Source organism: Erinaceus europaeus, chromosome 21, assembly GCF_950295315.1.
Source record: "Erinaceus europaeus chromosome 21, mEriEur2.1, whole genome shotgun sequence".
Classification (NCBI taxonomy): Eukaryota; Metazoa; Chordata; class Mammalia; order Eulipotyphla; family Erinaceidae; genus Erinaceus; species Erinaceus europaeus.
In genome coordinates this window covers 11,645,584-11,659,032 of record NC_080182.1, presented here as the reverse complement: position 1 = coordinate 11,659,032, position 13,449 = coordinate 11,645,584, and the positions used below count along the sequence as shown (strand labels likewise).

Below are 13,449 nucleotides of genomic sequence, written 5' to 3'. Positions count from 1 at the left end.
GAATCCAGTGCTTTATCCACTGCGCCACCTTCCAGACCACCTGCTCTATTTTCTCTCTCTCTCTCTCTCTCCTTCCTTGTTCTTCTCTTTCATAAATCTATAGAAAAGAAGGAAGGAAGCATACGAGAGGGAGAGAGAGGAGAGAGAGCAACTTCTCACAGATTCCTAGACAGTGGAGGGGGTATCAGTTTTTGGGTGAACAATATTCCTCTAAGCACCATCCACACACAGGTTCTAAAATGATACTAGTGCCAGAACATACACAAGTTCATTTAAATCCCAATCTATACTTTCTAAGTCTCCTACCTGATGTGAACATGTAGCTGGAGTTACCATATTGCCTTTAGCATTGTTGTTCTTGTCCTGCAGGCTGCAGATCGTGTCAGAAGTCTGATCAAGGCTCTAGAGACACGAGAACCCCAAAATCCAAGCCTCCATCTGAAAAAAAGTCTTGCTGTTAGCAGACTGGTAAGATGGTTCTGCCATGGTGTCTGTTTCGTTGTTGTTTGTTTTCCTTTGTTTTTATCAGAGCACTGCTCAGCTCTGGCTTATGGTAGTATGGAGAATTGAACTCAGGACCTTGGAGCCTAAGGCCTGAAAGTCTTTTTGCATAACCATTATGCTGTGTCCCATGCCCCTGCCCTGGTTTCTTAACTAGGCATTGCTACTGTCGCTGAGGGGAAACCCATGGCCCCCCTGGAAGCTCTCTAAAGGCCCTGTCCCTTCCCTTTCTGGCCCAAATCCAGCTCCCAAACTGCTGGCTCAGCTCTGTGGTTCTGCCAGCCTCTGGCCATCCCCTTGGCCTGGGCACCCTTGGAGATGCTCTGAAGATCTGGGAGGTGAAGTGGGTATGCTCTGACAGGTGCAGGCGCCTTCCGTTTGGGGAAGAAGGCAGGATTCCAGTGGTTGTGGCTTCTGGGGGGACTCAGATGCCTTCTTTCTGTGAAAGGACCTGAACAGGCTGGGCTGCCCACACCTTTCTGACCTCATGCTAAGCACAGGCTGACCAGGCTGCTGAGAGAGCTGTGTCTCAGCCCCTTCAGCCTGGATCAGGACTTGCCGTAAGAACAGCGGAGTCTGACTGCACTGAAGGATCCTGAGCTAGGAGGTGACTTCCACTCATGAGGCTCGTTGAGGGGATGTCTACAAGTTTAGCTGCCGAGACACCAGGCACCTCTTGAACCGTCCTGGGACGATGCCAATCTGCCAGTGTTCCCCGTTTCTCCTTCTCCTTCTCCTCCTCCTCCTCCTCCTCCTCCTCCTCCTCCTCCTTCTTTTTCTTTTGCCATTAGGGTTGTCACTGGGGCTCAGTGTCTGCTTGATGATGAATCTACTGCTTCCAGCAGCTATTTTTATTGTTGTTGTTCATTATTATGGAGAGAAATGGCAGGGGAGAGGGAAACGGACATGTCTGCAGCACTACTCCACCAGTCATGAAGCTTCCCCTCTGCCCTGTGGGGCGGGGGTGGGGGTTTCAAGGTTTGGACTCAGGTCCTTTGACATGGCAATATGTACTCTCTACTGGGTGTCCCACCTAGCCCTGTATCCCCCATTTCTGGCCCGGCCTCAGTCAGGTGGAACTGACTAGAGTCTCTGCATGTCTGTTCCTTGCAGTGCGGGAGGCAGCAGGTGATTCTGCAGCAGATGTGTAGCTTCCTGGAGCGCACCTTCATGGCCGCACCCTGCTACACCCATGTGGCCACGGAGCTGGGCTACCTCTTCATCCTGCAGGACCAAATGAAGGAGGCGTCCCTGTGGTACTCAGAGGCCCTGAAACTGGAAGAGAGCAGCGCAGCAGCCTTGACAGGTCTCTGCAGACTGGGGAGGGCCCTGGCAGAAAGCAAGCCGATCCAGAGAGAGGTGCAGGGAGGCATTCTCTGCAGAGGAGGTGTGAGCTTAGTGGCCCCTTTCCATGTGTCCACACATAAGAGGTGCGGGACTTCTCAGATGTGTGGCCACAGTCATACTGTCCTACATAAAATCTCTGATGTCACACCCCTGCCCCTGATGACTGACAGCCAGCCCCCCTCTCCGAAGGCCTCACAAAGTCAGTGCTAGGGTTAGTCCTCTCCTCCACCTACAGTCTCTTGCCTTACTTCTGTAGACCTTTCCTCTGCAGGCCTTGTAGTTTAAAGACCACCAGAGTGAGTAACCTTGAGAGTTTTACTTTTCCTGACTGCAAATGCTGCTTCTCCCTTACTTTATATAAATGTCAGATGAATTTTCCAGAGCCCAATTCTCACGTTACATATATATATATAAAAAAAAAAAATCCTGGAGTTGGGCAGTAGCACAGTGGGTTAAGCACATGTGGTGCAAAGTGCAAGCACCGGCGTAAGGATCCCAGTTGGAGCCTCCAGTTCCCCACCTGTAGGGGAGTCACTTCACAGGAAGTGAAGCAGGTCTGCAGGTGTCTCTCTTTCTCTCCCCCTCTCTGTCTTCCTCTCCTCTCTCCATTTCTCTCTGTTCTATCCAACAACAACAACTACTACAATAAAACAACAAGGGAAACAAAAGGGAATAAATAAACATTTTTTTTTTAAAAAAACCCAAATTTGTGGGGTTTTATAACTCTTGAACCAACACTGTTTGATTTGGATTGTGGAGGCTGTGTGGCCCAGTGTTGGAGACAGACTGACTTATCCTGGCTCTGAGAAGCTGCGCCTTCTTTTGGAGAGAGAGGTTGTCACTTCTTTTTTTTTTTAATTTTTAATTAATTTATTTATTCCCTTTTGTTGCCCTTGTTGTTTATTGTTGTTGTTATTGATGTCATCGTTGTTGGATAGGACAGAGAGAAATGGAGAGAGGAGGGGAAGACAGAGGGGGGAGAGAAAGACAGACACCTGCAGACCTGCTTCACTGCCTGTGAAGTGACTCCCCTGCAGGTAGGGAGCCGGGGGCTCGAGCCGGGATCCTTCCGCCAGTCCTTGTGCTTTGCGCCACCTGCGCTTAACCCGCTGCGCTACCACCCGACTCCCAGAGGTTGTCACTTCTCCCATGTTCTAGGCTCCACACATATGCAGTGCAATTATGAGTGGGTGGTATTTTTTCCCTGTATTTTACTAGTGATTTATATATATAATGGTATACAAGACAGGAAAGGAAGGTGCCTTGAGTCATCTGAAATCTTGAAGAGCTTCACACTGCTGGAAGTGATAAGCCAGGTGACACTCAAGACATGGGAATCCCAAGCTGGTTTGGAAGACAGCATGGACAGAGATGGGTCTACTAGAGGAAGGAGCTTTCACCCAGAGAAATTCTAGAAATACAGACTGAAAACACCGGGGGCACAGGGTCAGTGGAGACTGACAGCAAAACATGCCCTGAGGCAGTCCTACAGTAACAGGCAGATTGCTGAAGACCAGGGAATGGGATCTAGGGAACCTGGAGTGGGAGGTGGGGCAGGAGTGCAGAGAGGAGATCCCTCACAGAGGCCAAAAACACCTGGCTGGTTTGCATATAACAAAAGTTCCTCCCTTCACCAGCCTGAGTCACCACCTCTGTTCAGGAGAGAGTCCCAGCCTCTCAACCAGAGGAACATCCACTGGCCAGAATGCCACCCTCTAATCTCCAGTTCAGGCCAAGCCTCTTCATGGTGACCATGTCATCTTTCTGCTCTCTAGAGAAGCCAATGGCTTAACAAATTTGCCCCAGCCACTGATAGCCATCTGTCCAATTGTCTCACAAATCTGCTGTCAGTTTGAAAGAGAGAGACTGAGTGGAACAGACAAAGCACTGACTCTTGGAGGCACATAGTTAAGGCTGGTTACCCCAGAAGGCATTTACCCCGGTGCAAACACCTCCAGTATTCGTTAGGTGCTATTATGTAAAGAACACTCTACCACAAGAAAGTAGAGGTGGGCGATGCTCATCAGGCGAAGTGCACACCTTGCCAGCAAGTCCTGGTTCCATCTCAGCGCCCCATGGGAGCACCGTGGGCAGCACGGGGTGGTGGGAAGCGCATGGGGATGGGAGGCTGGAGCAGCACTTGCTGTCTGTCCTCTTCTCCGTCTTCCTCCCTCCTCACCCCCCCAAAAAAGATAGAGTGAAAATGGGCTGGGGAAACTGTTTAGTATGCATAGGTGGACATATAGATTCTTCCTTGGCATCCTATTAGAACTCAGCAAAGTTACTCAAAAACTTTTGTAAGTAATATCATAATGTTAAAGAGTCTGTAGATGACCAAAATAGACTGTAAAAATGGATCACTTAGGGAGTCGGGCGGTAGCGCAGCGGGTTAAGTGCAGGTGGTACAAAGCACAAGGACCGGCACAAGGATCCCAGTTCGAGCCCCCAGCTCCCCACCTGCAGGGGAGTCGCTTCACAAGCAGTGAAGCAGGTCTGCAGGTGTCTATCTTTCTCTCCCCCTCTCTTATCTTCCCCTCCTCTCTCCACTTCTCTCTGTCCTATCCAACAACGATGACATCAATAATTACAGCAACAATAATAACTACAACAATAAGACAACAAGGGCAACAAAAGGGAATAAAAAAATAAATATTTTAAAAATGTATCACGTAGACTATGTAAACATTTAAAGTTAATGGGTGGTGAAAGACAGTCCAAAAAACAGCCAGGTGGTAAATAGCAAGCTAATAAAAATATTTGTAAAAAAAGGTTAGTAATTTTTACATGTATCAAAAAAATCACCAAAAAGAAAAATAGATAGAAGCTATGAACTAGAAATTCATGGTTGAAAAAGGTCACTTAACTACATGAAACCTGCTTATTCTCCCCAATAAGACAACGTAAGTTGAAGCATCTGATTACTCGCACGTTACACAGCAGAGACTGTGAGGCTGAAGACTGGCATGTTTTCAGAGTTGTGGGGAAAGGACACTTTCAGGTTCTTGGCGGCAGTATTTAAATATCTCTGGAGGACAAGCTGGCTATATCGCCATTTTAGACATGCATGTTTTGACCCGCTAGCTCTGCCTTGGGAATTGGAACATGCAAACTATTCACCATGGCATTGTACTATTTGAGCTTTGAAAAACAACTTACTGTGAAATGAAGCACAGGGCAATAGCTAAGTGGTTACATCATCGTGGACTATTATGTCATCACTAGGGAGAAGTGGCAGATTCGGGTGAGCTGGCAGGAAAATCTATTAATAGCATGTAAATGCTTCTAAAGAAAGCAGTTTGCAGGGCTAGGCCTCCATATTTTTCAGTGTTCTTATTGCCAGCTGGGCTATCCCTGAGGCACAGAACTTGCATGATGAGCCCACTGTTCTGTCTCCCTCTCCCTCTCCCTCTCTGGATACACACAGAAAGAAATTGAGAAGGGAGGCAGACACAGAGAGGGAGAGGGAGAGATGCCTGTAGTACTGCTTCCCCACTCGTGAGTCCCCCCCACCCCTACAGGCTTGGACGTGGTAATGCGTGTGCCCTGCAGAGTAGGCCACCACGTGGTTAATAGTGGCCGTCTCTAGAGAGACATAGCTAAAGGCAGAGCAATGCCAGGGCTGTTTTTCTCTGTTGCCTTGTGATCTGAATTCTTTACCCTGAGGATGGGTTTCTCCTTGAGTTTGTGAAGGTGTTTGGGAACTTCCTTCCACTGGGCTCCTCGGCTCTGTGGCCCAGCCAGCTGCTCATTCTGCTTCTGCCTTTTCCCAGGGATCATCTGGTGTCAGATCTTAGAGGGCCAGCTGGAGGAGGCAGAGCACCAGCTGGAATTTCTGAAGGAGGTGCAGCAGTCCCTGGGGAAGTCGAAGGTCAGAGCTCCCGGGGGTGGGGGTTTCTCCAGGACTGGGTTCCCTGCCTTTGCTCTGCCCTCCCCAATCCCCACCCCCCCCATCTCCCACCTCCCAGTTTCCAGTGCAAAGCAACCAAGGCGGCAGGGACCCTGCCAGTAACCCTGGGCCTGTCTCCCACAGGTGCTGCTCTTCCTCCAGGCCCTGCTGACCTCCAGGAAGTACAAGGGGGATCAGGAGGTCACCTCGCTCCTGAAGGAGGTGGCTGAGCTGCACTTCTCCAGCATGCAGGGCCTCCCCTTGGGTGCAGAGTACTTTGAGAAGCTGGACCCTCTCTTCCTGATCTGCATTGCCAAGGAGTACTTGCACTTCTGCCCCAAGCAGGTTAGAGCAAGGCGTGTCTTCGCTCGCTGCAGGGCCCTGGAGTGCAGGTTGGAGCAGAGCAGGGCCTTCGGCAGGGCCCTTCAGCCTGAGAGAGGAGGGGACACAGAGAAGGAGAGAGACGGAGAGACACCTGCAGATCTGCTTTACCGTGAAGCTTTCCCCCTGCAAGTGGGGAGCAGGTGCACTTCTCTAACTTGCTCGAAACCCTGGGTGTTGTGCTGGTGCTGATACGATACAGGTTCTGCTACGAGTCGGGGGCCACGGTCCCTGGCCCCAGCCTCTGCCCTAGAGAGGAACTGGGCTTCCTCTTCTCCATTGTCCCCTAAACAGTCATCCTTCTTTCCCAGCCAGTCAAGATTCTTGGTGGGTCAGGATATAGTATCTGACATCCTGATAGTCCCAGTGCCTTGTGGTGAGTCACTGCACAGGCGCTGATGAAGATGGGACAGTGAGCAAAACAGGGTCCCCATTCTCCAGGCTCACGCGCTAGCTCTCGACAGTGCCTGGTGGAGAATAAATATGTGTGGAACTAAAATATGTTTTGAATCCCTTCCCTATGTTCTGGGAGCCCTGGGAGTCTCTTGGAAGGGGGCAGCCTGACCAGACAGAACCCTGTGTTCCTACAGCCCCGGTCGCCAGGCCAGATCGTGTCTCCATTCCTTAAACAAGTCACCATGATCTTGTCCCCCGTCCTCAAGGCTGCACCAGCTCTGATGGAGCCCTTGTATGTGATGGCGCAAGTCAAGTATCTCTCAGGTGAGCTGGGGGTACTCATCAGCAGGAGGGCCAGGTTAGTGGCCATGTTCCAGCCATCCATATGCACCTCGGACACCAGCCTGCTCCTTCTGTCTTTAGGTCCCTGGACAGTAAACACGATGCAGATGGCATCAACGTTTAGGATGTGGTAATGTGATGAAGAAAGCAAAAGTGGGGAGGGAACACGGGGTACAGGGAAGGCACGTGGGGTATGCCTGGGGCTGTGATTCATTCATTTATTTTTGATAGGACAAAGAGAAAGGGAGAGGGGAGGGAGATGAAGAATGGGAGACAGAGAGATACCTGTAGCACTGCTTCACTGCTTATAAAGCTTTTCCCCTGGAGATAAGGACTGGGGGCTTGAACCCTGGTCCTTGCACATGATGATTATGTGCCACTGCCCAGCCCCCAGAGGGTTGTGATTTTTAAAATATTGCCAGGAAGGGCTTCTGGAGAGGTGAAACTTATGCTGTCAAAATTTCAAAGTCTGGAGACCAGATGGTATTGACCAGTAATGCCATCCCAGCATCCTACATCTCCAGGCCCAGATCCTGGGAAGAGAGGGGAGGAGGGAGAGAACCAACCACCATGGCCTGTTGTCCTCTCTGAAGTACCCTCTTCCCTGCCCTCTCTGACAGTCTCTGGGATCTCAGGTGTCCTGGGAGCCTCTTTCCAAAGGGTCCAGAATGCACCGGTGTATTTGTCCTCTGACTCTGCATCACGTTGGGTTGCACTGACTCAGGGCTTCCCTGTCCTCACCCTCAGGCCTGCTATCATGCAACTGGATGTCAGGGTTACCCACAGCTTCAAGGTCTCCTGGGTATAAGACATGGGCAGGAGCACTTCTCCAGGGGTGGTGGTGTCTGCCAGTAGGTTTGGGGACAAAACAGGGTTGCCATGGTGACATCCTAAGTGCCTGCCACAAGCTCCTCCTTGGGACCCAGAGACAGATGCTCTTCACTTTTGGACTGGCCCTCTGCACCCCATTTCTAGGCTGTCCGTGCCATGCCCCCCTGGGGCAGTCTATCAGTGCCATAGTGAGTGCCAGGGCCATCCCAGCTCAGCCACAAGAGCCCAGAGTCCTGGGTTGCAGAGCTGATTGTGCTGAGCTGACTGTGCCCTTGCCAGACTGACTCCCAGACCCCAGAGCTAATAGACAAGAATAACCACGTCATCCTCCCAGGGCTGACCCAGTACTGAAAGGGTCTTTCTAAGGTGTTTGCATGCAGCAGCCATAGCTGCTGTTGTTGGGCTCTGCCCTGCTCTGAGGTATGGGAACTGAGACCTCAGCATTCCCCTGAGGTTCCAGATGGAGCGGAGCATTGACCTGACCACTTCCATGCGGGCTCTAGAGAGAAAGGGAGGCTGAGACTCAGAGGTGTGTTTCTTATTTCTAGGAGAGTTGGAGAATGCCCAGAACACCCTGCAGCGCTGCCTGGAGCTGGACCCCACCTCTGCAGATGCCCACCTGCTCATGGCCCAGGTCTACCTGGCCCAGGGCAACTTTGCTATGTGTTCCCACTGCTTGGAGCTGGGTGTGAGTCATAACTTTCAGGTGGGTGTCCTCTGTGGCAGGTCACCCACCCAGGAGCCTGCAACCCAGCCCACTGCACCCCGTCTCTTGGGAAAGGAGCTCCCGAAGCTCCCTTGTCCTCAGGCTCTTCTGTTGGGCCAGTGGCAGCCTCCTCCACCTGGGGATTGGAGCCCTCCCTTGCCTTTTCTACCCCCTCCAGGTTCGAGACCACCCTCTCTACCACTTCATCAAGGCCAGGGCCCTTAACAAGTCTGGGGACTACCCAGAGGCCATAAAGGCACTGAAAATGATCATGAAGTTGCCCAACGTGAGGACAGATGAGGGCAAGAAGTCCCGTGGGCCCTCCCTGCAACCTGGAGAGCGGGTCTCCATCTTGCTGGAGCTGGCAGAGGCCTTCCGGCTGAATGGGGAGCTGGTAAGAAATGCCTTCAATCTCTTCCAGGAAATGGGGCCTTCTGGGGGCCATGGAGGCCAGGCTCTTTGATTCTGGTGACTGTCTCCTTGTGTTATTATTGGAGCCTTCACTTATATGGGGAAATCTCTTTTCTCTCCCAAAAGCCTGATTCAGCCCTCGTATTGATAAGATAAAGTGTCCTGCACAAGCCACAAGCTATATGCCCCACGAGGGCCTCGGAGCTAGAGTGCTCAGGCCACTAGAGCTCCCCTCCAGGGCCTTGGTTATGTAGACCAGACAGAACACAGCTCCACTGGATGCCTTCACACCAGAATGAATCTTTATGCACTGTGTCCACTTGGAGTTTTGCAGTATTCAGCCTGCTCAGCTGTATGAGGTAGCCCTGGGCCTTGGCACTGTTGGTCACACAGGGCTGGGCAGGGGGGAACAGAGCTCTGAGCACTGCCTTATACTTATCTCACTGACTCACTTAATGCCCAGGAATGGGGCTGTCAGCATAGCCCAAGGATCGTGTCTGAGACCTGCCTGCATTAAGGCAGCTGGTCTTCTTCGATGGTGGTCCTGCAGTAGAGCACACTGTAGCCCGTGGGGGTCATCTCTTTTTCGCTGGGTGAAGGGAGTGATTGAGATCTAACCCAGGAGCTCATACCTGCAAGCACATGCTTCACCAGCAAGCAAGCCCACCCCAGATCGGGCCTGCTGTCCTTAAAGATAAAAACTTCCAGGAGTTGGGTGGTAGTGCAGTGGGTTTAGCACAGGTGGTGCAAAGCGCAAGGACCGGCATAAGGATCCCGGTTCGAGCCCCTGGCTCCCCACCTGCAGGGGAGTCGCTTCACAGGTGGTGAAGCAGGTCTGCAGGTGTCTATCTTTCTCTCCCCCTCTCTGTCTTCCCCTCCTCTTTCCATTTCTCTCTGTCCTATCCAACAACGATGACATCAATAACAGCAACAATAAAAAAAGGGCAACAACGGGGAAAATAAATAAATATAAAAAATAAATAAATAAAAAGATAAAAACTGCCATATAGGCAAAAATGAGGACATGGAAGTATTTCTTTCTCTCTTAAATCTGCCAAAAAGGAACAAAAGAAATGAAAGCGAAGGAATCTCCATCTGCAACAAATTTAAAGAACAGCTGCATCTCCAAAGAGTTGACTCGGTCCGTCATTTACTCAGCCAATAGTTACTACTATGTGTCAGGCACTGGGGAGGGGCTAGAGAGGGGAAGCCAGCTGCAAGGCCTCCATTCCATGCAGAAGTACCACTGCTGTGTGTGTGTGTGTGTGTGTGTGTGTGTAGCCAGAGGTTCCGTGTGTGTGTGTGTGTGTGTGTGTGTGTGTGTGTGTGTGCGTGTGTAGCCAGAGGCTCCTGCACTTGCTTGTTCTCTTCTGAGCCGAGGATGTGGCCAACACCAGGGAAAGCAGGGCCATTGGTAGAGGAAGGCGTTCATCCCACCAGGCAAAAGGGCAGGGCTGTGAACAAGAACTCCCTGCTCGACTGCCTCCATGGCTGTCTCTTCCTGATTCCTTTACAGGAGAGGAAGGTCAGAGAAAAGCGAGGAGGAAATAGTCTGACATTCGTGGAACCACCAGCTCAGCTAAGAAAACTGTGTGTGGGCCGAGGTCTTCACTGGGAGCCCAACGGTGTCCCCAGCTTGGTGTCCTGAAGGTCAGCTTCAAAAGGCAGACCCACAGAAAGCCAAGGGGAGCCAAGGCCCTAGGGCAGCTCCTTCCCTCCCCAAGCAGGCTCTTGAGAAAAGGGCAGGTTCAGGGGGCAGAACCTGGTGAATCTGGTTAACTGCTCACATTCCAGTGCTCAAGGAACTGGGTTCATGCCCCTGCTCCCCACCTGCAGGGGGAAAGCTTCATGAGTGGTGAAGCAGGGCTGCAGGTGTCTCTCTTTCTCTCTTTCTCCTCTTCCTCTCTCAATTTCTCTCTGTCTCTATCCAGTAATAAATAGAAATATATTTTTTAAAAATCAACTGAAAAAAAGGTCAGGTTCCATGAAGCAAGCTGTTCTCATCAGAGGGTGAGCAGAGGTGGCTGGAAGGTAGAGACACAGAGGGGGAGAGAGAGAGGCAGAGAGAGAGGAGAAGGGAGAACTCAGAACAAGCAAAAGACAAGGGAAGAGTGCACTTTGGGAGGGAAAGTACAAAGAAAAGGAGAAGGAAGTTTTTTATTTTGAAAAAGCTTTTCTGCATTCAGTGGAAAAGAACATGAGATTTTAAAAAGAAGGAGAAGGAGAGGAGCAGGAGGAGCAGGAATCAGAAGCGGCAGCTCCTCAAGGGAAAGCACAAGAGAAATAAAGGAATAAATAAGTAAGTAAATATGGAATAGATAAAGGAGTCCCGGTTACACAGGAAAGGCTAAAGTCAGCCAGCAGAGCTCAGGAAGCGAGTGAAAGCACGGACACATTATCCAGTTCTTTTTGTTTGTTTGTTTGTTTTCTCTAATTATCTTTATTTATTGGATAGAGACAGCCAGAAATTGAGAGGGAAAGGGGTGAGAGAAGGAGAGAGACAGACACCTGCAGCCCTGCTTCAGCACTTGCAAAGCTTTCCCCCTGCAGGTGGGGACCAGGGGTTTGAACCTGGGTCTTTAGCATGAGCACTCAACTAAGTGCGCCACTACCCAGCCCACATTATCCACTTCTAACCCCCTGAATGGAGACAGTGGCCTAAACCCTGACGAAGCTCTGCCAGAAGAAAAGGTGGAGAATACTAGGAAAGTGACTGGCGCGGTTTGAGAGGATGAGGCTAGAACAGCAGGCAGTATGCAGCAATGCCTACTGAGCGCTCCTGAGGAAGAGCAGAAATGAGAAGTGAAAAGATGGAAGACAGGACAATTGCTTAGTGACAGATGGTTGACCACTAGAAAGGTATTCTGTGCTATGGGAGTAAGAAACCTGCTTTTTTCTCATTTATAAACAAGAAGCTCTGGGAGCCGGGTGGCGGTATACCTGGTTGAGCACACAGGTTACAGTGCGCAAGGACCCAGATTTGAGTTAACAGTCCCTACATGCAGGGGGAAAGCTTTGCAGGTGGTGAAGCAGGGTTGTAGATGTCTCTCTGCACCCACTTTCCTATCAATTTCTGGCTGTGTTTATCCAATAAATAAATAGATTATACAAAAAAATTACAAAAATAAATAAACAAGAAGGTTTTTATGAAAAGGAACTAACCATTTGACTATCATAAAAAAGAGAGAGAGGGGGAGGGAGTCAGGCGGTAGTGCAGTGGGTTAAGCGCAGGTGGCGCAAAGTGCAAGGACCGGTATAACGATCCCGGTTCGAGTCCCTAGCTCCCCACCTGCAGGGGAGTCGCTTCACAAGTGGTGAAACAGGTCTGCAGGTGTCTGTCTTTCTCTCCCCCTCCTCTCTCCATTTCTCTCTGTCCTAGCCAACAACGATGACATCAATAACAACAACAGTAGTAACTACAACAATAAAACAAGGGCAACAAAAAGGGAATAAATAAATAAATAAATATTAAAAAATAAAAAGAGAGAGGGAGAGAGAGGAAAGATGCGGTAAAGAAGTAAGACCCAGGAATACCCTATTAGGCGAATGCCAGTGAGCAGGTGGGTATGAACTGAAATCTGAGGTAAAGTATAAGTTAAGCAAATGTACCTGTTACACATACAAGACTTCCACAATGGTTTAAACAAACCATAGAAGAATCCCTATTGTCCAAACAACAAAAAACATAGGAGAAAAGTAAAAAAAAAAAAAAAGCAAAAAAAACAAAAACAAAAACCAAAAACTCTCTATGCAAAGTATCAAGTGGACAAAACACATGCAGAGATGGGGAAGTCAAAGCAGGTCACTAACGAAGGCTCTGCTGGGTCCCCATGTCTTAGGATGAGGCCTCCAGGGTGATCCAGGAGGCCATGAGGGAGTTCAGGGGCACGCCAGAGGAGAGCCGCATCATCATCGCCAACGTGGACTTGGTCCTGAGCAGGGGCAACGTGGACATGGCACTGAGCATGCTGAGGAACATTACGCCCAAGCAGCTGGGCTACACGGAAGCCAGGGAGAAGATGGCCAGCATCTACCTGATGACCCGCAAAGACATCCGCCTCTATATCGGATGCTACAGGTGAGGCCCAGCCAGCCCCCGTCAGCGTGGGCTCCCAGGCTGCTGCTTCAGGCAGTGCTGGCTCTGCACTGTGGTTTTGCCACTAGGCTTCCCTGCCCGTGCACTTGGACCGTTGAAGACAATCGTCTGCCTTTTCCCCTGGGCCACAATCTGACCGGGGTGGGGGGTGGGGGCAGCCAGTCCAGAGCACTGTTACATCCTGAGTGAGGATCCCGAACAGAGTCCGTTAAGTCCTGTGAGGTCCACCCCCACTTCCATAAGCCTCAAATTCTGGTGGGAACCATGGGAAATGTTCTTGTGCCATGGTGCCCGGCTCTGCCTGGCATTAAGGGCCTGTGCAGCAATTTGGAGATCATTAACGTGAGGCCGAGGAGCATGGACACGAGGATTTCAAGTCCTGAGCTTCTTTTTTTATATGATTTGATAGACCTCATGAGTGCTTTGTCAGGGGGGCAAATCCAATGCCAGCCATACAGGTGGGAGGGAATTTCTGGCCAGGACCTGGAGGAGGCTGTCCCATGGTGAGTAACAAGCCAGGGAACAGCAGAGAGTCACGGTCCCATTGGAGTT

General features: G+C 50.5%; 1 protein-coding gene across 4 annotated transcripts in view; it reads left to right on the top strand.

Moving 5' to 3' along the window:
- Positions 1-13,449, top strand: part of TTC21A (tetratricopeptide repeat domain 21A) — a 38,522-nt gene that overhangs the window by 13,646 nt on the left and 11,427 nt on the right. For all 4 annotated transcript variants that reach the window (XM_060180399.1, XM_060180398.1, XM_060180400.1 and 1 more), the window contains 8 exons: positions 370-468; positions 1,615-1,807; positions 5,619-5,716; positions 5,879-6,079; positions 6,706-6,835; positions 8,233-8,390; positions 8,569-8,784; positions 12,641-12,879. In XM_060180399.1, the coding sequence (XP_060036382.1) occupies positions 370-468; positions 1,615-1,807; positions 5,619-5,716; positions 5,879-6,079; positions 6,706-6,835; positions 8,233-8,390; positions 8,569-8,784; positions 12,641-12,879 (1,334 nt within the window). The remainder of the gene's footprint in view (positions 1-369; positions 469-1,614; positions 1,808-5,618; positions 5,717-5,878; positions 6,080-6,705; positions 6,836-8,232; positions 8,391-8,568; positions 8,785-12,640; positions 12,880-13,449) is intronic.